This window comes from Oenanthe melanoleuca, chromosome 9, assembly GCF_029582105.1.
Source record: "Oenanthe melanoleuca isolate GR-GAL-2019-014 chromosome 9, OMel1.0, whole genome shotgun sequence".
Taxonomy (NCBI): Eukaryota; Metazoa; Chordata; class Aves; order Passeriformes; family Muscicapidae; genus Oenanthe; species Oenanthe melanoleuca.
The window spans coordinates 10,656,178-10,681,955 of NC_079343.1; the positions used below are offsets into that span (position 1 = coordinate 10,656,178).

A 25,778-nucleotide genomic window follows, 5' to 3' on the forward strand; every position below is an offset into this window, starting at 1 on the left:
GTCACTGAAATAAAAACCTGCAGAATGAGAGAGAAAGATCCTCTGCCATGCCTCAGTTCTATGACACTATACATCTGTTTTCTTTGAAAGCTGCTGTGCTCTTCCGATCTATGTGGCTGCTAATCAGTACTAAGTGCTCTGTACTCAGTTTTGTCTCATCATTTAGATTTTTCTAGTTCACATGTGTTAAATATGCTATTGCTTTCTCATTTGGCAGTTTAATACTGGCTGTTCCAAGATCTCCCTTATGCACACTCCCAGAGTAGTTCTAGACGAGTACAGAAACAAAATTTCACATATTTAAAAAAAAATTTGGAGAGGCTGGAGTTTACTTGGCTAGAGGATTCAGTTTCCTTGTACAAATTTTTCTGTGAGTCATGAAAGGACTAAGTAGAGTTTTTGAGATAACTGGAAAACGTTTTTCTTCCCTCTTATATTAATGTCAGTTTTGTCTTAGAATTAACTTTGTCTTGATAAATGAAAAATGGAGATGAAAATTTTCATGACTGCATTTGGAGCAGGAAGGTCAAAATCACTGATTGCTGAAAGTCAGCTTACTTTATGCTCTTGCTAAACTATAGTCTTGTTATTTCTGTATAAATTATTTCATAAATCATGATTAGATAATTTTGAATTCTGTTTGGTTGCAAGTTGGACTTCAAATGTTTGAAGTTTACAGTCACTCTGAACTGGGTTTAAAAACTTTTAACAGTTGTTACCTGTGTTTTGTAACCAACTCTTACTTGAGAAAACTGGCATTGCTGCATGTTCCTCTGTTCCCTATTTCAGGGCTACTGTTACCAGTGCATTGATTTGGGAAAAGGACTGGTGTAAAGGGAGTGCTGAGAGGGCAGGCAGGAGCTCTCCCTACCTTCCATTTGGCAGACTGTAAGCTGCCAGACCTTTCTTGCCTTACTGAAAAAAGCTGCGTGACAGATGGACATGTCATCATAAATAAAAATAGATTGTTGTAGTTCAAGACAGCTCTGAGCATGATTTCCACATTGGTTTTCCCCAGGCTGCTGCCAAGAAATGCAGAGTACTGTGCATAAAATCCCCTAGTCTGCATAGGAATTAGTGCTGGAAAATTAAAAGTTTTGAAATTACAAAACTACATCTGCTTTGCAAACAAATGTTGCTGTTGGTTCCACAGAGAAATGCTGTTTGGTTTGGTCAGTGGGGCAATGCAGTCTTTGAAGTGTGGCTGCAGCATGGAGCATGGAGCTGCCAGCACAGCCTCTTTGTACCTCTGTGCCACCTCTGATCCTTTTGTCCCCAGCCCAGCTACCCATAAAGTTTTTGGAAGAGAGGCTGCTGTGCTGCCAAGCTGTGCTGTGGCAGTGCCTCTGGGCATTGTGTTAGAATCCATCAGTGAAGACAATAGCAATCTGCATTCTCTTGCTGGAATAAGCAATGACTACTTCCAGTAGGGACTGTGTATTTCATTAGTTTCCTACTCATAGTCACAGATTATCCAAAGAACTCTGGTCTGGTGTTAATATACAAGGAAAACAAAGTGATCTTAGATTCTATATGCACCTTACCACCACTAAATTAATTCCTACCTTCCTCTACCTTATTACCTTACAAAACTTACTAGTGACATTTACTAAGTAGATAGTCATCAATGGAGAAAAGTGTGGTGCTTTTTTACAGCTGTCTAATTCTTTGAAGAGTTCCTGTTCAGATCAATGATTCACTGACTTCTATGCAAGGAAAATCAGACCCTTAATCAGCAAAAAGTGTAGTGTCTGTTACAATGTGTGCAAGGCCCAAACCATCAAAAGCATGAAATGATCAAAAAACAGTTTCTATATTCAGCTGCCTCACTTTATAAATAATCAATAACTAGTTGGTGCATGATTTAATCTTAAAATATTTTATTAAGCACTGATAATAATGCAGAAATCCATGTAATAAAACAACTTTAGAGAAAAAGAGCTAAGTTAAACTGAGTTGCTATAAATATTGCACTTAGAATTCTTATTTAATGTACAAAACTCCTTTAAAAATTGGACAGTTATAAATTAACATCTTCCAAGTAATTGGAATTTGTATGTTTGAGATCAGATGGCTGTGCTGCAAATCTTAGGCTTTCAGCCTTAGGAGGGTCTGTTCTCATCTTGTACAAGTAAAGGATTTCACTTTGTGCCAGTGTGCTGATGTGGACATGAGGGAAAGGGTCAGCATGGTTGTACTGCTGGCAGACAGTTGCATTTCCATGACTTATGCTAAGTTGAAATGGTTTCTCGAGACAGATGATAGAATGCAGCTGCAGACTTCAATTTTGACATGTTTTGTTTTTCAAGGCATTTAGGATCTTTGAGTTCTTAGTCTTAAAGCTCATGACGAAGCTGTTGGGAAAGATTTTGCCTCTGCCATCTTCATCTACCTGGCCCATGATGATGTAGTTTAAACCTAGAAAGGAGAGAGTAAGATTACAAGACAGAAATCTGGGGTATCATTTGGTAAGCATAGTTCTCCACCTGTAGTTTCTGTTCATTTCACTGTTTGTTACCAGTGCCTTGCAACATTTTTTCCTTCCTACCTGCAACATTTACTCTCCATTACCCATCTCTGCCATGCATATTACACCACAAACTATAGTTATGTAAAAATCAAGTAGGTACAATTTGACACAGCTAAGTGTCTATTATATAATTAAATATATAGGGGGTAGTCTTTAAATGTAGACTGCCAAGGGAGTCTGAGAGGCACTAGAAGTGCCTATCAACACTGGATAGCCTAACCACTGTCACCCAGGGTAGAATATGTCTCACTAATTTTGAATATTGTCACATTTGCTTAGCTTGTAGGTTAATGCCCTCAAGTGATAATGCACTTAAATATTTTCATTTCCTTTCCCTCCCCAGAGATGTAAATATTTTCTAGATTAAGTACAGAAGCATTCAGGCAAGGTGGACTTAATGAGTGGTAACACCTGGCTTTGGACAATTCAATTGGATCTGCATATTTTTACGCCTTAGAAGAGTTGGGGATTTGCAGTGTCTTGGGCTGGAAGGAAAGGCATCACAGGGATATAAACAGAAAAGTTCAGATACTAAGTGATGGCTTTTCAATAATTCATTGAGATTTAGGATTAGAAACAGAAGTGTGTGGTTTGGAGCCACAAGTCTGGCTACAAGGAGACAGTTTGTTCCACCAAGGATATTTTTATGTCTCCCACTGTGTAGTTTTCAGATAACTAAAGGGAAAAGCTAATTTCTGATCATGATTTTTCACTTTGCTACTGCCCACTTTGAGTTAATATGCTTAAGCACTCATAGTATGTAGAACAGTATTAGGGATTTTTTTATGCTTATTAAGTTATTTTGACTGTTTCCTGCTACGGCTCTGTTTATGTTCTCATGTTCTACCTGTTTACTTATGAGGCAGAGCTAAAAACAGTTTTATTTTTTACCTAGTTACTTCAGTAAAAAATACTTCCCAGTATTTCTTTTAACACCTTTATCACAATTAACTGGAATTTATGTTGGCTGATCATTTAAGGTAGCCTTTAGTAGTACTGGCTGTTTGCAGATACAAAGTGGGCCTAATACTATTTCTGTAAATACATTCAGGAGATACACAACAGTGGAACTTGTTGATTTCTGCCATTTCCTGTGAGATACTGATCTTCTAGGTTTAGCAGCTATTGTCTTTCCCTTCTAAACAACCGTGTATAAAAACTAGCTCCAGAATACATACATGTCAACACAAAATCTATCTCAGCTTCATCTGAGAGACCCAAATCAGATTTTATCTTGCATCACATGACTTTTAAAGAAAAAAAGTTTTTCAAACTCCTGTGATCTACATGAGCCTATTCCTTTCCCATTAAAACAGAAAAATGCAATGAATCTCTGGATTACTGGTTATTTTAAATTGACTGCAGTACTAACTGCTGATTATAGAAAAAACCACAGTAATTTCATTGATTTTTGTAGCCATATTTCAAATAGTAGTTTTTATAATGGTTATTTTTTACAAACACACAAAGCAATTATTACTGTGTACTTACCTCTCCTGATGAGAGGACACTGCTTACACATAACAAGAATCTTGGCACTCATATTCTTGCCAGCTTGTTGGATTGCTAAATTTCCCTCCTTATATACATTAATGATGGATATTGTTGCATGCAGACTGCTAGCCCGTGTTACTGCTGTGATTACAGTTCCAGTGATTACTAGAAGAAAATATATTTGGTACATTTTTATTAGTATTAGACATAAATTTTGAGGCATCATAAAAACTGAGTAAGTATTTTATTTCCTAATAAGGAAACAAACAGTCCTGGGAAAACTTACTAAAAATATGAGTATCACTGCTAGTAACTAACTCACTACTGTCAAATTTTGGTGGAACCAAATATGAAATTGTTCTACAAGGTGTCTCGTGCAAGCCCAGATCTCTGATTTCACTTAAACAGTACAATTTGATACTACTTTTAATGAATCATTTTCAAATAATGGAGAAATTGAATTGAAACTCTTCTAGCCAAAATCTGAATTCCTACTTCTCTGACACTCCCAGAGAAGTAGCAGGGAATAGTTAATGCCCTAAGAACTAGATTTTGATCTGTCTGAGGCCTGATACAAACTTACTTATTTCAGCTGAATGTAGTTACAGAATTGACCATCATATCTCCCAAAGACCTCTCAGTATGAAAATCAAGATAATTTCTTTTCCCTAGGATGACTAAATTAACTGGTAAACTAATCTTTATTTATCAAAAGGAAATGTTAATTGGTATTAACAATTTGGTTTCTTCTCAGGTCATCTTTTTAAATCAGATATTCTATCCTAGGATAGATTGGATCTTCAGTTATCACATATATACAGCTAGATTATTTTACAAAAATGCATAATCCACATTCTGGGAGTTTGTAAATTTGTACATTATCTTCCTTTAATGCAGAGTTTTTAATTAAATAGAATGTTCTATTTCAATCAAGAGAGAACTGTGGATGTTAATGTGCTGGATATTGGAGCTATATTTCTGGAAACAATAAAAATAAAAAGCATGATGAAAGAGAAATTGTTATTATTTTCTAAAATCATAAAATCTGCAAATAAACTTAGAATAAATTATATTCTATGAACAACAGACTTCCTGTTCTTACCTTAGGATATGCTTGCATTCACAGTAGCATATAAAGTATTTTTACTCTAATTCCTGTCACAGAAAAGACTGAAAAATGTCAAGTATTTGACAGAAGATAGGAGAGAAGAATGTGATTTATTACTGTGCTGCTAGAGGAAAAAAACAAGCTTTATATAGTATCATTTACCATGAGGCTCAAGAGCTGAGGTGTGGTCAGTAAGAGGAGACCATTTATGATCTGGGTTTTTTCCCTACCTGTTTCTTTTTGTGTTGGACTAGCCTGTAGTGGCTGCAGATTGGAAGAGGTGGTCAGGAATGGGAGGGGCTGCCCTGAGTCAACCCTACCTCAGGGTACAGCCACAGCCCTCCACTGCTGCTTGGGCACCATCAGGCAAAGCTGCCCTCAGATACCCCTCAGATTTCCTCAAATCTCATGGGATTAGCAATGCAGGAAGAGACAGACAGCTTAAAATGAAAAAAGGGTGGTGGCAGGGAGTTTTCTCATCAAATTGCCAGGCATGTCATAGGGGATTAAAAAAAGATTGCAGTATTAATATGGGAAAATAGCCTGACACATAACTGCATAGATCAGCAGTGACAATGCCATGCTAATACATAGCAGACACCGTTTTTCCTGATTCATTTATCTCTGTGTACAGATAGGAGTGCTTGGAAGCTTCCATCCCTTCTAATTTCTTTTCAAAGCATTTTGGAAGTCTATACACTGTATTGTGGAACAGTCAACAGGTACAGCATGGCATGGATTGGCTGGTTACAGAAAACAGAGATGACAATAGAGTAACTGAATCGATGTATCTGAGGTTGTCTTACATTGTCATTTGCTTCTCAGATGGAGAAGGTATGTTTGTCTCAGCTATCTGTGCCATGCCTATTTCAGAATATCTCTAAGATTGTACTGAGTGAATCACAGATACTAATGTCAGAGACATATGTAACATGGTGTAAAAATATTAGCCTGTATATTAATGGTAACTCAGAACTACATCTGGGAAAATTTCCTTGAGTCTAAAAACAGAGTAGAGAATGAATAATAAAAAAGAAACTTTGCTTCCTTACCAAAGTTGCTTGAACAGAAATTGCTTTCCAGAGTCCCACTCCTTTTACACTTCTGCTGGCACAGGGCAACTGTAGGTTTCACAACTTTTTGAAAAGCAAAAAGTAAATTGAAATTAAAATGAAGAATTTGATACAAATGAAAAGCACTATGTTTAAAAAAAGACAAGAAGAAAGATGAATAATCCTGATGTATGCATGAACTAGAATTGGCATTTTAGGGATGAGCACCACAGTAACAATATTCCTTTTCTCTGCTGTCACCTCCAGTCATCATTTTTTCAGGTGTCTCAGCTGTGTCTGTTCTAGTGGCCTGAGAGAATGGGATGTTACTCAAGATTTGTGTGGCATCTTAAATCTTTCACTGCTGTTGCCATACAGCCCTAGTAGGACACCTGAAGTCCCACAATATGTTATTACAGTAAAACTTCTGAGGGAAGGGGTGCCCTTTTATTGGAAATTACCACACTGTGATTAAAGGGATCAGAGTTCAAATTCCTAGCCTTTTTTCCCCCAAATTTTTCACATACCTTCATGTCAGGCAATTTTGCACAGATTTTCTTCATGGCATTTTGAAACACAATGTTTGAATTATCTATTTAACATTAGGGATTGACATTTCCTTTCTGAAACTGAATGCTTTGTTTATAAACAACTGAAAACACTTGGCATCTTTTCCCTACTTAGGTGGATGTTCTCTGTACCTCATTCCATGTAATATATTGGGCTGCAGTACTTCAAGGTTTCTATATCCCTTACAAATTAGTTTGGAATTAGTCCGTGACATAGATATTGGAAACATGTAGGTGACATTGACAGATTTTAAAAAACTCCACAGATCCCTACGTAGCCTTTCCAATTTCCAAGAAAAACTAAATTAGCTATGACAAGTATCTTTACAGTTTTTACTTTAGAATGGAGCATTTTGTGGACGTTTTATTCAGCCTATATTTTTTGAAAAATAACTTCTGAGTAACTTTCAATCAGTAATTTATGCTTTTATACTTGTAATTCTTTTTAATTGAATAATTTTCTAATTTTTTGAGAATTAACTAAATTACATTAAAATTACTTTGTCTTTAGTGCAATGGCCATGACTGTTGGAAGATCTGCTCTGCTCATTGTTTTGCCTTTCAAATCCAAAGATTTGAGGTTGGGCTTCATAGTTTTTTTATTTATTTTGGGCTGGTTTTTACTTTTTTTTTCTCCAGTCTTCTTGGTATTTGAGTCTTTAAAAAGTTAAATGCCTCCCACAAGGAAAAGTATTTTAAAGAACAAGTTATTATGTCAATGGTACAGGTCTGGCAAGTGCTTCCAATCTCAATGCTACACACAGCACACCAAAAATTAAGAACTGAATGCTCCTTGAGTCTACTAAGCAGGTGTCCATAGTAGGAGGTTAGGAAACCCAGCATGTAGTTGACTCCCAGGTGCATGCCAGCATGGCGGCTGCCAAAAATGTATTGAGGTGCTCTGATTTTTCTAGATTTAAAACTGGGATTATGTGTTACAAAATAGTATTTTCTGGTCCTTTTAGGGCACTTTTTTCTTTCTGTTTTTTTTAGTGTAATAAATTTTAGTTGGTGACCAACTTTGCTATGACTTGTCAGCAGAGACTGTCTATTGTTTGTAAGGTACTTTAGCAAAACATGACCTGGAGAAGAACTGAAATCAAAGTTTAGTTGCCTGCCACTTTACATGTAGGCACACTGACAGGAAAATACATGACTTTATCCAATGATATAAGGAAGTCAAATACCTCACTACAGGTATTGTATTAATCTTCATTACTTTTACAAATGTATTTGCAGCATTTATTTATTTCTACAAATACTAATATTTTTATGTTACATAAAGACTGTACATAATACATAAATTCTTGAAAAGGGCCTACTTAAGTTTAATATTTTATTCATGCCTGGAGTTCTGTGCAAGTTTAAACAGATCTGATTTGCAAGATAATAAGATGAGTCTCTTTGAACTGGACACTTCTGAATGCAAATGTCTGCTCAGAAATATAATTGAACTGTACAGGTTTGGTTTGCTTTGGTTTGTTTTGAAGATCAGAAATGCCTACACTGTGCAAAACTGATCATGCCTTGAAAGGACTTCTTTCTGTCTGCCTGACAAGTCTTTTTTAACTCTGCCTCTGTTGTCCTCTCTCAGATGAATCTGAATGTTTTTATTTTCTAACACTGATGCTGTCATGAAGATTGATTTAGAGTTAATTGGTAAAGTTCACCTCTCTTGCTTGTGCAAAACCCTGAACAGGGCTATTGACAGCCTGGGTTACTTGAGACCTAGTATTTGAACCAACAACATCATTAACAAGTGCTTTAGAGTGAAGAAGAGCTGAATTATTTATTGTTAGAGTCACATCAGAATGATTTACAGGTCACTGTGATTTCATTTTTTTAATGTTTATTTTCATCGCTTTTTAATACCTTCATTAGCAGTACTAAACCACCACAGCTTCTTGGTTTCCTGCCAACAAGCCATTGCTGCCCTGATTTTTGATATGTTTTAAGTACAAATCAGGTTATATCTTGCAAAAACATCATAAATAATTTGTTTTTCTGCTATAATTGTATCGGAAATGCCTCACATTCAGGTTATAGAAATTCTAAGAATTTATCCCTTCAAGATCTCAGTAATGAGGCATTTTTGGCAACACCTTCAGAGAAATCCAGCTCTGATCTTTCATATATGCTGTCTAGTCTTAAATATAAAAGGAGACTTATTTTTAGTGAGACATGTTTCTCTGTAAGTTCCAATCCCTGAATATTTTCAAATAAAGATTATTCTAGGAGAGTGTCATATTGACAGGGTGTTGACAGAACCTGAAGAGGGCTCAGGTGCCTTCCATACCAATATTGCTTGATCTTAATAACTACACGAAGAAAAATACAGTAAGATTTTTACATATCAATTTGTATAGAAGAAAAAGTTTCTTTAAATAAAACTATTTCCTGAAATATTCAGAAGTTTTTATTGAAAAGAAATTAGATTATCCATTCTTCTATGGAACGTACTAGTTAACTGTCCAAAATTGAGAAGAGACAGGAAAATTCTTTCAGTTGGAGTAAGTTACTTTTACACTGAACTCTTGCCTGGATAGATTTCTTTTCATAATGTTAAGTGGATTCTCCCCCGAGTATATTCTGGTACTTCCTTGAGTATATTAATTTAATTCATTCCTTCAACATCTAAAATACTAATGAACTATAAAACTTGCATTTTTAATAAAATTTCTGTTTTATATTTCTGTAACTTTCTCCTTGTCCTGGCATAATTAATTATTATAGGAAATGATTTAAAGCCAGTAAGACTTACTTGAGGTAGCAGGGACTGTTGTGGTTGTAAGCGGAGCTGTAGTTGTGGGTAACTTTTTTGGTCTAAATTTATAATGGCCAATAAAACCATCAGCTGTTAAGCTTAAATCAGACAAAAACTGAACGAGCAACTCGTTTTTCTCAGACAGAATAGGCCTAAAATAGAAAACCAAAATAAAATATTACCATTATTTCACATGTCAAAGCCAAAAAGCATTAATAACATTTTTTTTAAAAAACCAACACCCACACTAATACTGAAAAACACATGGTTTTTGTCTGGCATATCACACACTGGTGTTTTGAGGGTGAAACTCCTTTCCATTAATCACCTAAAACTGATTCCTGGCATTTATGTCAGTGTGAGTATTGTTAAATTCTTCTGTGTTGACCTCATTGCAGACTGCATTTCCACAAAAAGGAAGAAGTCAGATTAGGAAAGTGGGAAAATACATTGAAGAAAGCCTCAGTATATAAGGGAGGTAAGTAAATGGGGTTTTCTAAATTTTGGTATTGTTTAATGAAAAAGATACTGCATGATCGGAAGGGTTATGAAGATTCATAAAGCATTGGATTCTGCAACTCTGCAACAAACCTACCAAAAATAAAATGTTTTGGGTTATAATTTCTGTGGGCTCACTTTTTGTCAGTGTTTGGATATTGATTACCAAGGATTCCTTCGAAACACTTAATGAGGTCTTTGAAGTAAAAACTTGTCATTGTTTCCCATTTTTTTGGCAGATTATCAGAAATCAGTTTACTCTGATGGCTGGGTCTGACATAACCACAAGTAAGGAGCTGGTTAACTGGAATTCTCTGGATTTACAGCTGCCATGGGGGTTGTCCAGATTAGACTTTCCTTGCTGCAGTATTGACACAGCCTGTGGACATAGAAGGGAACTGATTATCAGCTGCCAAGAGCTTTGTTCTGCTTCCTGAACACCAGGACTACAAGGCCAAATCTGAAAAATCTGACCCAGGCTATGTATCCTGTCTTTTTAAAAAGGGCCCAGAGGAAAATGAGTCAGATAAAGTGAGGAGTGAGCCAAGGGGCTAGAGAGCTCAGCTGGATCTTTGTACTTCAGTATCTATAATCAAAATATATATACTATGTTAATGTTCAGCTACCATTACTATTGATGCTACACCAGTATCAGTAGCATTGGGATTGGCACTGGTGGTGTTACACAGTGGTCTAATGGGGCTTGTGGGACAGGAGAGAAGAGGGGCTGGAGCCAGGGTTAGTCATGGAGAGAGAGAAAATAGAAAAATCCTAGAGAGAGACAAGGTACTAAGCAATTTCTACATGTTCAGCTGGAGGCAGAAAACACCATGTTTAGTTTAAAAATTAAAATCTTTTTGAAGTCTTGGACAGAACTGTTAGCAAAATGACACACAGTGGTGGTGAAGTTCACAACTACAGAAAGCTACTTACGCTGGGGGACTGTCTCCACAGTACTTCCCAATTCTTTTAGCATCATTGATTTCCCCACCATTGAACACTGCAACATAGTCATATCTGCAGTAGTTGTCTCTCTCCACATCAAACTTCTCGAACTTTAACTCTATTAGCTAAAAGGAAAATGGAAAGAACTTATTAACATGCAGGTAATAGATACAATATGCAGAATTTATTAATATTGCTTGTAGTAAGTGACATCTTCATATGAAGTACTATTTAATTTTTCTTTTGATAAAGGAAAATTCCTTAATCCACTTAATTGTAAAGTATTTTAACCCATATGACCTCTCCAGCTAATAGTTACGAATATAACTCTAATATTCTGTAAAATATTTTCTTCTTAAATGTAGGCGAGTAACTTCTGAAAAATTATTTTTATGAGTGAATGTTAGTAGGTGTTGGGTGTTACAATGCTCTCAAAATAACTACAGCAAGTATAAGCAACAGAAAATGAGCTTTTAATGTCATTGCACCATTCAAGATACTCTAAAGAAAAAGCAAAGTTGATACAAGGTGTTTCACTGACTTCGTTAACAGCAGGGGCAAAATCACTGTTGTTGCCAATGCTGTGTATACTTGATGCAGAATTAAAAACATTAGAAATTAAAGTGTTGATAAAAAAAAATCAGCAAATAGTAAGACTAAACCCAAGAGAAAGTACTTAAAAGAACAGTGTTTCCATGTCAGGTTTCCATAGGTGTTGAAACTTTACAAGTCATAAATGTGAACTAGTATCATTCTGGTATTTCTAGTACTTACGCTATTATCTGCAACAACTTTATTTATGGAATTTTCTACTTAAGGAAAAAAAAACCAACAATGTACAAGAAAACAGAAATGGAATCCAGTTCTCTGAAATGAAGTCTTACAGAATGACTCTCTCAGTCATGTGTGGCAAGGAAGGGAAACAACCTAACTGCTGCATGGAAACAGATGTAATATAGTAATACATGCATTTACACTTCTTCTTTAGATAAAGCACAACAGTATTTAAATCACCTTCCCATAAATACCACAAATAAGGCTTGAATAACAAGACTGATTTGTGCTGATTATAGATCAACCTTTATAAAGATCTGACTCAAAGATGGTATTAAATCTTCTACAACTACACAAAGAAGAAAAAGTAATTTGTACATGGCATGTACTTTATTCCATTACTGACATAGTAAAAGTTATTTTGTTCTACATTCTTAGTAATGATAGCCTGTTATCACCTGATGTCTTAGTTTTTTATTAAGATTTTTGAGGCATAATTTTGTTTCCCATGAAGTATGAGTAACCTTGGGGGACTTGATTTCAGAGATGACTAACAGGCTTGTTTCAAAACCCTCAGTATCATGATGGAAAAGTGCACTTTAACTGGAATATCCATCTGAATAATGTGCTTGTGATCAAAAAAGATGGGATAGAAAGAAGTAATGAAATGGGGAACAGAAATGCTAAATTTTTCCATAGCAGGCAAAACAGCAGCCATAATATCTACTATTGTTCAGTAAGTGCACTTTGCACTAGTAAGTATTTCATGGTGGAATAGAAGCTCTTCAGGAGCAGGAGAAGCTCCTTCATCTTCTGTAATAAATTAAGTAATTACTGGTTTGTATTTGAAGCAACAAAACAAGACAAAAAACCAAGAGTGCCTTTCATGCTTATGAAAGGGGAATAGAGACAATGACACCTAAATTCTGGCAAATGGAAGACTGGGGAGCTTTTTCTGTGTACTCAAAGAGAGATGCTTATTCACTACTTCATGGAAAATGGCTTTCATCACTGTAAAAATTCTGGTTTTTTTCCATGCAAACAACTACTGTTGCACTACATGAATAATACATATTTGGAAACAGGTAGATTTATGGGATAGAATCATCAAAGGCACAGGATATAATGCCCTTATTTTTATGCTGATATAGCCTTTCTCAAATCTTCTCCATGAGCTTAGGAAAAGTTCTTAGGCTTATCTAGAGACATTTGGAAAGGACAAAAGTAATGTGTAGTTTACAGATAAGGGTTTAAAAATCACTGCCTATCTATAGGCAGTGATTAAATGACCTGTATCTAGCAAACAAGGAACATGAATTAAAAATGACTACAGGAAAGACTAATCTGACACACTGCTTCAGTTCAAGGGGGGAACTGTCTTGGTAAATGCAAAAGTAGGAAAGATCAGAAGAATATATTTATCTGGGGCAGCTTTTTTTATTTCAAGGATTAGTCATGAGTGGAAGATGAAGAGGAAAGTCATCTTTATATGTAAATGAATTTTAAAAACTGGATGTGGCAAGAAAAGCAACCTACCAAACATGCTTGTCAACCAAAACATTTGATCACTGTAGACCTCCTGCTAAGATACAGAGCAGATGGCTCAGCAGCAACCAGAAAATGTGCAGCTAGGATTGAAATTTGCACTACAGTGTAGGGAACACCCTTGTGTTTGCCATGGCACAAGAGCCCTCTCAGTCTGCTCTCATCTCCTCAGCTCTTAATGAAGCAATAACATATGCTCTCATGGCATCTGGCTAATTAAGCAAGCATGTTATGCGATGGAGCCTTCAAAATACAAAATAAAACTGCTTTCATTAAATTCAATCAGCTCTATTTGGGTATCTCAATAATAAACTGCAGCAACACCAAAAATGCTCAAACGTTGTTAGACTTAAATGCAGCATTGGTCATCATCATGTTTGGTGCTGAGAGGATCACCTGCCCTAACTTAATTTGCATGGTATTTTTTGAATTAAGAAAATCATTTTTAAACTCTCCCTGGCTTAAAAGCCTCAGCAGTCACGGACGCTTTAATGGGTTTTGTTTAGGGGAGTGTGCCAGTGCAGGAGGCACAGAGTCAGTGGGGCGATGCGGGGGCGGCAGGCAGGCTGGCCGGAGCCACAGCTGGGCTGTGCTCGCTGCCCTGCCCACCCCTGTGCCAGCCCAGGGCCTTTGCAGGGTCCCAGGGCAGCGTGGGCAGCCAGCTGCTCTGAGCTGCCGGTCCCCACAGGCACTGCAAGCTGAGCTGTGCCAGCAGGGCCACGGCAGCGCTTTACCTGGTTCTTCGGAGCCACAATGTGCCAGGAACAGGCGACTCCCGCAGGGTAGTCCCGCTCTGGCCAGTTGGGCGTGTGGAAGGTCCCCGATGGCTTCTCCAGCCGTCCCCCGCAGTACTGGTCCCCTGCAAGGCAACACAGCCAGACCCTGAGCACCACGGGCCCTAAGCACAGTGAGACCCTGAGCACAGCAAGACCCTGAGCACCACGGGCCCTGAGCACAGCGAGACCCTGAGCACCACGGGCCCTGAGCACAGCGAGACCCTGAGCACAGCAAGACCCTGAGCACCACGGGCCCTGAGCACAGCGAGACCCTGAGCACAGCAAGACCCTGAGCACAGCCAGACCCTGAGCACGGCGAGACCCTGAGCACCACGGGCCCTAAGCACAGTGAGACCCTGAGCACAGCGAGACCCTGAGCACCACGGGCCCTGAGCACAGCAAGACCCTGAGCACAGCCAGACCCTGAGCACAGCGAGACCCTGAGCACAGCGAGACCCTGAGCACAGCCAGACCCTGAGCACAGCAAGACCCTGAGCACAGCGAGACCCTGAGCACAGCAAGACCCTGAGCACAGCAAGACCCTGAGCACAGCCAGACCCTGAGCACAGCGAGACCCTGAGCACAGCAAGACCCTGAGCACGGCGAGACCCTGAGCACAGCAAGACCCTGAGCACCACGGGCCCTGAGCACAGCCAGACCCTGAGCACGGCGAGACCCTGAGCACGGCGAGACCCTGAGCACGGCGAGACCCTGAGCACAGCAAGACCCTGAGCACAGCCAGACCCTGAGCACCACGGGCCCTGAGCACAGCGAGTCTCTGAGCACAGCCAGACCCTGAGCACAGCCAGACCCTGAGCACCACGGGCCGCCGCACCCCGGGCCAGCCCTGAGGCACTGCAGGCCCACACTGAGGGTCTCTGCCACAGCCCTGCCACAGCTCTCCACCTCGGCTGGGGGCACCTCTGGGAAAACACAGCTAATAAACGGCAGCAGAAAAGAGAGAGAGGCATTCCTGCAAATCCTGGAGCAGGAGGGGGAAGAGGCTGCAGGTACTGGAGGAGCCATAGCCATCCCCGCAGCCCATGTGGCAGTGATGGTGGGACAGACATTCCCACAGGAACTGCAGCCTGTGCAGTGTTCTTGAGGGAGAAAGGTCTTTTTATTCTGTATCTCCTGCTCTCAGTTCCAGATTAAAAACTCCATCAGGTATGTAATCATTATTTACAATATTATTATGAACCTTCTTATTAAATTAACTATGAATTAATAAAAAGTCTCTTAGTTTCTCAGTTCTTGGTCAGTGTTGTAATATATATTTCAAGAAGTTGCCAATACAAGGTTACAACTGAAGGCCTGATACATTACTCATCACCTGCACTGTCTCTAGTATCATGCCAATAGCAAGAGCCTTGAAAAAGAGTCACGAACTAGGGCAATACCACCTTCCTGTGACTGGTCATACTCTTCCCAAGCACCAGGCAATGCTTTTATGTTCAATAATATCTGATTAATTTTGCTTTGATATGTTTTTTTAAGTGTTTTTAAACCAGGGTAGAAACAGACAATCCACACTATCCCCTGGCACAGTGTTCTACTGCTTCACAGGTCATAGACAAAAATCATCCTCTCCTTTCCTTTGCAGCCACTTCCTCATCTGGTTTTTATATTGAAAGAGATGGACTGTGGTCCCCAGTCACTTTCTCCACACCAGTCATGACTGCTTTAAAGCACTCTCCTGCAGTCCCTTCTACTTTCTCTTTTCCAGTGTAAAGAAGTTCATGCTGTGCAGTTGATCTTTGTGTATGTGAAGTTCTTCTAACTCTATCATACTTGTCTCTGATTCCTTCTGATAATTTTATCATATTCAGTTTTGAGATGGGAAGATCAGAAAGAGATGCTTTATTAGAGATGTACATGCATAATGGATTTATAATGGTGTAGTTTTTTGTTGTTATTGTTTGGTTTTTACTGAAAACTGTTAAGTTTCTGGTTATTTTCTGATACCTACTAAGCACTGGATTGATGCTCAATTGGTGTTTTCATAAAATATCTATTTTAAATCTAATATCTCATTCCAAAACTGTAACAGTCTATTCAGAACCTGCTGTACTGTACACAAAGTTATGGTGTTTTCCCCTTATTTGCAACATTTATCTATACTGAATTTCATCTGCCCTTGTAATGACTAGCTATTACCAGTTTACTACTAGGTACAGTTCTTCCACTACTTTTAGATGTCAGCCTTTCTCTTTACTACCTGATGAACTAAGATAGCTAAGCAGTTACATTTTGCTATTTGCAAAATATAATAAATGCAATAAAATAAAAATAAAAATAAAATGCAGTTAATAAATATGCTGAATAGCACAATCCTTAATATCTCTGGTGCCACATCTTTTTAAGCATTTATGTGGCTCTGCACAGAGCTGAGTTACATTTGTCTTCAGCACATATAAAATAGTTAATTACCTCTTTCATGTGGTTCAGCTGCAGAAAACTTTGCAATGAATCCACTTCCAGCAGTATTAGCATCTGAAGTCATCTGCACCAACATTTTATTGCTGCTGGATACAAGGGCGCCTGGTTTCACGGTACCACAGAACCTGCCGATGCGCTGTCCATTGGCGTGGCCGCTGTAGATATCCACAAAGTCATACCGGCACAGATTGTCACTTTCCAGGTCTAAATGTCGAAAGGAAAGAACCACCACTTTTCCCTCTGGGACCTGCAGAGAGAGGGAGGGAGGGAGAGATGCACCTGGAGTGTGACCACGTATCTATCGGATCCCACAGTTTACATGACTGTTTCATACCCTTCACTTCCTGTCAGATGAGCTCTTTTCATCAACTATATTCCAGGCAAAGCAGTTTTTAAAGTAACTTGGACCAATCCTAAATACAAAGCTCTGGCCATGTCTTGCCATCATCTTATTTCTGATCCAGAGTATCCTCTAGTCAAGCTCATGCAGTTAATTATAAACCAGTTCAGCTTGGTGTGTTTCTCTTATCTTCTGCTGAAAGTATAGAATTAGCCATGCATTAGCTCCTTGTTACCAAGTAAGGTGAGGAGGATGAGATTAATATGAAAAAAAATATGGAACAAGCAAATTTACCACTTTAAACAAATGAAATGGCCTCTCTTTCTGATTTGTGTTACTAAGTTTCATAGTTTGAAGTTTTTTTTTTTTATTTACTGACAGACATCTTACACTTATAAATAAAACTAGAAACTTTACAGCCAACACCATACAGCCCTAATATTTAGTTACTGGAGTGGCTGCAGTGAAAGAATTATATTTGGAAAGACAATGTAAAACTATAAAGAGAGAATTCAAAAGAACCATTAATGGGTATCCTTAATATAGAAGAGAGTTTTGTTTTCTGAAACATCTGAGGAAACATATGGGCAAATTTTCTTACATGTCTGCATCTGTGGACATTGCAAAAGAGACAAGAATACAGAGAAGGATGTAACGTAGTAATTTACAAGGAGAAGAACATTTCCTGGGATACAGTTACAAGCTTTTGAGAGAAAAAGCAGTATACTGAGAAGTGAAAACTGTTCTAATAAAGCATTTAATGCTGTGTAACAGAACTGAAGAAGGGAAACAGTATTTTAAAGTATAGAGAGACCCTAGACAGGCAAGTGTAATTATCTGCATTCAATCCATATCATGATAGAGTGGTTAGCTATTAAAATAATTGCAGCTGTTCTGCTTTACTGAGACACTACTATAATTTTCTGCTTTAAACACACACTCAATATATCTGCATTAAGTTCATATTTAAGCCACATTATTTAAGAGTTCATGATTTTTTTTCATTCCTTAACAGTGACTCATTTTAAAACACTGGTTTGAAAGAAACTAAAACTAAAATGTTCCTACATGAAATTTTCAAACTGTTTTAACATTGAGTCTCAACAGTTAAAAATTGCTTGTCAAGTATAGATGGAAGTGCTAGAAATAGAAGTGACTGCTTTAACCCACAGAAGACACTGATAGAGACAGCAGCTCTAGATGTACTGAAAAATGTACTGTAGGTCTGTTCAGGTTACTCATTCATGTGGTTGTTTTCCTGTCCAGTGCTGATACTAATCCTGCAGCAGGACAATTTCTGCTTGAGCTGTTCTTAGCTGCCCAGGGTCCATTGCACACTGCCTGACTAGCTCCACTGCAGTTCCTGCTGCTGGTTTCAGAGAATTTTCCTTTTAAGTTCAAAGTTCTCTCAAAAATGCATTCAGGGCCCCTGTGCTGATACACATCACTGCTACTACTACAAACCACAACTCACCTAATCTTGAATTTGTTCCTTGAATCACTGCTCTCATATATAAATCTCATTGCATTCACTTGTCTTCTGGTCTGAATCACGAAAGAGCATTAAGGCTTAGTCATTTTAACTGAAAATAAGCTAAAATGAATTTGGTATTCCTGCCAGAAAACCTGAATATTATTTACGGTTATACAAAAAATTCTGTGTGACTGGACGAGTCAGTTCAGGAATCCTGACAGTAAAATTAGTTAGATAAAGTCAAATTTAGGCAGCTAGATGACAGAAACCTTTTTTCCAGAAGTATGCATGTAAAATAGCATATGCTCTTTTGGGGTGGAACAGTAATTTTCATAAGTTTGTACAACTGGTATGACAGGATGCAAATGGGGTGACTTTTAAAGGTTATTGTGTTTTAAAATAAACTCTCATGCCTACAGTTAAGTTTGTCCAACATATTCCACAACAGCTTTGGCTAAAACTTGCCTGTCTTTAAGATATTTCCCCTTCTCCTGTTTTTGAAAGCTGAACAGAAGTTGCTCTAGCCTCTTAGATTAAGCAGTTTTATTAATCCTTATGAGATTTTCCCCTACTTTCTCAGCCTGAATTGCCTCTTTGAATATACCTGCTCTGTCCCAGAGTTTGAAGAAGGAAGTGGAAATGTGAGAGGTGGCTGGTTCTGGGGCAAGAAAAGGTCTTTTTGCTGTCCTTGTAGAATTGCACTCATATTTAGCCAAGTGGTTGTCCCTCAGTAATGCTGATGGTGCTCACTGACAGCTTTGTTCCAGGAGTGCATTGGCCCAGCACTGCTCTGCTCCCACCAGCCCCAAGGCACACTCACTCCTGCCCCTGGACATTCCACTCTCTTGTGCTGCCCCATGGGGACAGAGGGAAACAGGACGTGGGACAGACCCTGCACAGGAGGCACAGTACACTGGCAAAGCTGCCCAACGCCAAACTGCAGCCAGCCATGCACTCAAGTCTTTGGTTTTCTGGTTCATGCATTCTGTGCAGTGTTTCCTTCTTGCCTCTCCACCACTGGCTATACTATACAGCATTACACTTTCTAATTATATTTCATTGTGGTTTTTAATCTTTGCTTCTGTCAGTTTAATCTACTTGAACTTGGTCAAGACTGTTCCCCATAGATGTATTGACTTCTTTTTCATGACAGTCTGTAAAAAAAGGTATAGGAAAAACCAGCCACATGGTCATGGAGTTTAACAAGGAGCCTGCTCCAGGTTTTAGTTGTCTGAACAATCCTTGCTCATGTTTAGCTGAATTTGGAGAGGTAAGTCATTTAGAGAAATGTGGCAGGCCCTAAACTACAGTCACTACTTACTATTACATTTATTTTTAAAATATAATTGCTTATTAAAATATTTGTCATTCACAAAAATAATACATATGTTGAATCAAAATGTTGTGGTCTGAGTAGATGACAATCCGAAGTGCAGGGGATGGTGGTTCCACGTTGTGGCAGCAGCTGGTCCAGTTTGCAGCTACTCCCAAAAAATCTTGTGCTAAATACAGGCATCTTTGCAAAACTGTACTTTTCTTTGATTTCTACCATTTTGCTTCTTTAAATGTTGATATCTAATGTGCTAAAATCTGCCAATGATTATCCCAGGACATTTGAAATATTGTTCCATGAGAAACACGGGGGAACAAGCAAAGGCCAGCATGACTCAGTATTGTTTACTTTGAGCCACATCTGAGCCTGATGCAGTAAGAAGATGGGATACCTCAGAGGAAGAACTGGAAGGAATTCAGCTCTTAAAAGAAAAGAAAAAAAAAAAAGAGGGAGGAGTCAAAGGAAGAATGATGTGATGCTTCCTCCGCAGGGTGTGCCTTATTTTTGTTTTATCCATCCAGCTGGTATCTTTCAACAACAGAGGCACTTCATCCTCTGCCTCTCCTTGACCCATACTCAGTCTCAGCTTCCCTTCATTTTAACCCTATGAACTTCTTTAGGTCCAAAAATTATGATGCTAAACTAATGCAAAGGATGCCTTACTCCTATGGAAAGGTAAAGAAATTTTTAGAGGGAATTTTTCTAGAGCATAATTCCCTAAAATCATCTGTGTAGATTACTAATATCTTCAACAGGGCATGATTATTCCACATATACAACACACCTCAAAATAAGGTCCTGAAATTGTTTTTGGTTATCATTCATTGCAGATATTTCATATAATGTTAATCAAAGTTCAGTTATCTTTAAATTAGTGAAGCTGTTTTTCTGTAGTGGTTCTGACTGAATACAAAGCCCTCTTCATCAAAATGATGTGGTTTAGACTATTTACTTTGAAAATAATCTTTCTGGGGGAGGAGACCCCTTAAATGCCAACTTTCAGAAATATATTTTGTCTAACTTTTAAACCTGTATTGGGTTGTATATATTTTGATACATGTTTAATACAAAAATGTTTTATGTTTTGTTATAGCAATCCCAGGTAGAGTTGAAAAATACATCAGCTACCTGCAAACCAAATGTATTATTTCTCTCTATTGAAAATTAATGTGGAAGCTATTTGGAGTTACATCTTGGGAAGAGCCATGATTTCTGCCTAGTTGCTTGTTCTCTACCTTTATCTCCAATTTTAAAAATTTGTATTAGCTTGTCTTCCTGACAAGGGCACTAGATTCTGTCCATCTCATTTATTTTCTGGCAATACAACCAATGTGTAAAGACTTGTTCTCTACTGGAAAGGCAGTTTTACAATGACATAGGAAAATGAATGCTTAAAACATAGAAAAAATTATTTAAAATATTCTGCTCCCTCAGGGCAGATTCCCAACTGCCCTGATAAGTAAAATTTTTTAAACTTTGCTTATTGTCAGCAAACCTGCTGGAACTCAGCTCCTGAACCTATAAAAACATAATGTTATGTAACTCTGACAGTTTTCAGTGTTATTGTTGCATGTAAAGTTGTTGGAGTTTTATGGGAACTAAGCAGTCTGCCAGAAAAACACAGGACAGCAGTTCAGATTCTTGGACTATGTGACACATTTATGTGAGGTGATGGCCAAGAAGGATTACAGAGTATTAAAAGTAAGTGTATATGACATTTTAGATAAAGCTATATACATTACTATAGGAAAGGAAGTAGCTGTACAAATGACTTCTTAGGAAAGCCAGTGAAAAGCTGCTGGGTAGTCTGCCAAGGCTGTAATAGAACCACAAGCATGTGCTGAACACTTCTTAGAGCTCTTAGAATAGAGAAGCTGTTTTCTTTAGCCAGCTGAAAAAGTCCCAGTCTCTTGAAATAACAGAACTATAATTGAATTAGAGAGACTCTTCCAGCTTTAGCAAACTAGTTGGAAAGATTTCAGATGATATCTGAATGCTACACTGCTTTATCTGTATTACCTGTAATGTTTTCTAAACCTGTTTTCCTCTAAAGAACGAATTAGCTCTCATTCTGCCTCTCTTTGCATTTCTTGTGCAGAGATGAGATCCTGCAGTTGAGAAAAAGAGAGCTTCATGCTTCTCGTGACCCAGACACAAAGTGAATCACAACGTCTCTTTCAGTCTTGCAGACTTGTCAGATCCTGCATTAGCAGAGTGTTTTCAGGAAGGTGTTCACAGCCCTTGGCTAAAACGGACAGGCAAATGTCTTAGTCACTTTCTAAGACCAGATGCTAAATGAGGAAGACTAACAGTAACTACAGAGTATTTCTTCATGGCAACTGGCTTTCTTACTGGGTGCTATTGCAAGCTATTCTGAGCCTCAGCAGTATTTGGTGAAAGGATTTTGTTGTTTAAATTCAGGCTAACCAGACCCTTGAGTGTACAACTTTGCCACAATTCGGTAAACCATGGTCTTTTTAAAGAGAACACAAGCTTAGTCTTGCAAGTTTATTAGTCCTTGCCTTCCCTACATCTTTCCTGCACATCCAAAAGACACAGAGCGTTCTACAGTTGATGGGGGAAAAGAAATCAGCTTGGCTTAGTGAACATTATTGTTTAATAAAATGGGTTAAATGGAGTGAGGGCACAAGCAAGCCTGGACTACTCAAATTGTGCAGCTCTTCCCTGGCTTTGGGCAAACTACAGAGGACAAGCAGGAGGCAGTCAAATGGCAGCACAGCAGAAAACTGGGAGTCAGGGTGATCATGAAATGACAGAAGCCATTGAGTTCCTCCCATTGGCAAGAAAGCTCAAGTGCAGACATAACTACAGCTTTGTAGTAATGCTTCTCACCATTCCCAGGCTCACCTGGATGCTGGCATCTTGTTAGCAACAGCCACATAAAATCTGCAATGAAACCACTCTCTATGGACTTTCTAAGTACAATAATTCATTCTCACTCTACCCCCCATATATGAAGGGCAGATACGCGGCATGATTCAGTAATTGCTTCTTTAGTGCTGCCTCCATTTCTTATCTAAGTTTTTAATTGGTAAAAACTTCATGCTGTTATAAACAAAATTATTATTTCCCTGCAGATTTAGTTTTAAACTTTTGAACATCTGAGTTATACTGTTAAACTAACTTTGTGTTTTTCCCTTTTATTTAAGGCATGTGCACATGATTCCAAATGCAATTTTAATCTACTCTTCAGATTGCAAGGTGGGCCATGCTGATTGCTGTCACCTCAGCCCCTCGACAGCAAGGAAGCAAGTTTCTGGGCATAGACCATGTTTCACATCCTCTTCTGGATGAGGTCAGACATGGATCAAAGGTAACCTCTAACCAGGCCCCAATAATAACTCGACAGAAAGGCACAGAAAGCAACTCTGCAGCTTCATTAGGATGTTTCAGATAAAACGATTCAAATCACATCACTCATTTGGTATGAGAGTTGTTTTAAATGGAACATTGTAAACAGATCAATGTCTCCTGCTTTGCGTCAGCATCTCTATAGTAGCAGGAAACAATTATCCTGTGACATCCTATTGTCCTGCCAACACCTAGCCTGTGATGCAGTCTTTCAACTGAAGTTGTCTTTCGTGATTCTGTCAACACACAGACTAACTTATTTTTTAGGCCTTCTTACTTTTTCTGTAGGCCCAAATGTCAGAAGTGTTCTGGGGAACCGTTCCTAAAAAAGACAGGAAATTTGGCGGGCAGTTTCAGAGGGTTTAATTTGTGCAGATGTGAGGAAAAGTAATCATTCACTCACATCCCCTTCTCTGAGTCTGTGCATTAGGACATCTAGAACAGGAGTATTTCGTCCTAGTCATTTCATGGAATCTGGTGTCCATTAATATATCTTTGCCCTGCAGTCTCATTTCAGCATCAAAATATCAATTGTACCACATGGTTCTGTTTCACATAGTCATTTATAAACGTAACAACACTTCGCTACTGCTGTCGGCCTGCTGTATGACAGACTCCAGATGTCCTGGCTGGCAGAACACTGCTAGCAGCACACTTCAAGCAAACCTGCCTGAATTTTTTGGGTTTGATTGAAACTTTTTATATATCTTCTTGCCAAGAAATTTTGCTTTTCATAATTGCCACCTCAAACCTTTTCTTTGATAAAACTCATCATTGCTTTCCACAGTGACAGAAGGGGAGATGTTTTCTTGTAAGTGGGTTAATTTAAAACAATTAGAGGTGCATCAGGGAAGTCAATGAAAATTTGCTTCTGAGGCAAGGCCAGTTCTGTTTCAGCTGCTGTTATCATATTACATCAACCCTAAAAAGCTTCAGATAGTTGAGCTACTTTGAGTTACAGAGTTCATTATTGCACATATGTTACCCCATGTAAAACACAGTTTAGCAACAAATAGATGTTCATTGTCTTCAGCCCTGATTTCGTGGTATTAAAAATTCTTACTGTGATTTTCCAAGTACATTTGCTGTTTGGTGGGTAGACGCCAGGAAATCCTTCACTCCCAATAAACCCCGACTCTCCAGATACAACTCCTCCACATGTAAATGTAGGCCTGAGAATAACAGAAAAAAAAATATTTCATTTATTCTTTGTATAAGAGGCACAAACTGTTTCAACAGCTTAAATACTTAAAACCATTGCTAACATGAAACATATTAAATTATTTACATAAAATCACTGTTGACACAGAATGTGCAATTTAATGTGTGAACTTAAGTGTAGAAAAAATCAACTACTTGGGCCTTAATTCTGGGTAGGCACAGACTGTTATCGCTACCTCCTTTTTTACTTCCTAAAAGCAGTGGTGTGCCAATGTGATACATCATTGCAAATTGCTATCATAATGGAAAAAAATAATTACTAAAACGTCATTAGCAATGACTTTCTACAGTACATATAATAGCAATTAAAATAGCACGGATATAAAAAATACTTCTCATTGCTTTGAATTTATATGTTTTAATAATGAAGTCTCTGGTACTTTTTTGTACCTCAGCACAACCCACCCCGTACTGAGCCCTGCTCCTAGTGCTGAGCCCTGGGGCCCAGCTGTGCTCAGGTGAGCTCAGGTGCTGGTGCCGGCTCCGGACACGCGAGGAGCCCTGGAAAACCTGCGTGGACCACTGCTACTGCTGAGGACACGAGGGTAAGCAAACGCCCTGCCGAGCTTTAGACACCGGGATGCCTCACCTTATTACACCGTTATGTTAGAGAGGTTACAGATTACCCGGCACCGGGATACTCTCGCAGCGCCCCGGGCTCCGTGGGAAATGCTCCTGCCTTGATGCAGTCACGGGCACTGAAACATCCGCGCACCCCACGGAGGTACGGTGGGAACGCGACGGCGGGGGACGAAGGGAGGGGGCGCGGGACCGGTGCGGGGCAGGGGAGCGCGGTACTTGCGGGGGACCGGGGGAGCGCGGTACCCGCGGGGGGACGGGGGAGCGCGGTACCTGCGCAGGGGACGGGGGAGCGCGGTATCCGCGCGGGTACGGGGGAGCGCGGTACCCGCGGGGGGACGGGGGAGCGCGGTACCTGCGCGGGGACAGAGGAGCGCGGTACCTGCGCGGGGCAGGGGAGCGCGGTACCCGCGCGGGTACGGGGGAGCGCGGTACCCGCGGGGGGACGGGGGAGCGCGGTACCTGCGCGGGTACGGGGGAGCGCGGTACCCGCGGGGGGACGGGGGAGCGCGGTACCCGCGCGGGTACGGGGGAGCGCGGTACCCGCGGGGGGACGGGGGAGCGCGGTACCCGCGCGGGTACGGGGGAGCGCGGTACCCGCGCGGGTACGGGGAGCGTGGTACCTGTGCGCGGGAGCGGCGGGACGTGCCGCCGCCAGCAGCAGCAGCAGAGGCGGCAGCAGCAGCAGCAGCAGCGGGACGGCGGGCGGCATCTCAGGGCGGCAGCGGCGACTGGGGCAGCGCTGGGGCCGCGGACCCGCTACTCCGACCGCCGCCTGCTCCTCGTGTGCTTGCCGGGGCCGGGGGAGGAGGCAAAGGCTCCCGCGGCCCTCCGCCCCCAGGGCAGGGCAGGGCCGGGCCGCCCTCTCTCCCCAGGCAGGGCGCGGGCGCTGCCCCGGGTATGCCCGGCCTCGGCACGGTGCCCCCGGGGCCTGCGGGCTCGGCCCGCGGCGCCCCCGGCCCCGC

General features: G+C 39.9%; 1 protein-coding gene and 1 long non-coding RNA gene across 2 annotated transcripts; one reads left to right on the top strand and one right to left on the bottom strand.

The window, feature by feature from the left end:
• Positions 1–1,865: 1,865 nt before the first annotated feature.
• On the bottom strand, positions 1,866–25,778 carry PCOLCE2 (procollagen C-endopeptidase enhancer 2). Its single transcript, XM_056499094.1, has 9 exons — positions 25,437–25,778; positions 24,077–24,185; positions 16,486–16,741; positions 14,014–14,138; positions 10,949–11,085; positions 9,515–9,669; positions 6,185–6,268; positions 4,022–4,189; positions 1,866–2,418 (listed from the first exon to the last, which is right to left on the bottom strand). Exons 1-9 carry the CDS (start codon positions 25,523–25,525, stop codon positions 2,282–2,284), a joined length of 1,260 nt encoding a protein of 419 aa, XP_056355069.1. The 5' UTR covers positions 25,526–25,778; the 3' UTR covers positions 1,866–2,281.
• Positions 9,683–24,995, top strand: LOC130256931 (uncharacterized). Its single transcript, XR_008841203.1, has 5 exons — positions 9,683–9,995; positions 10,255–11,910; positions 19,918–20,132; positions 22,812–22,957; positions 24,630–24,995. It is a non-coding gene; the product is annotated as an uncharacterized LOC130256931 (long non-coding RNA).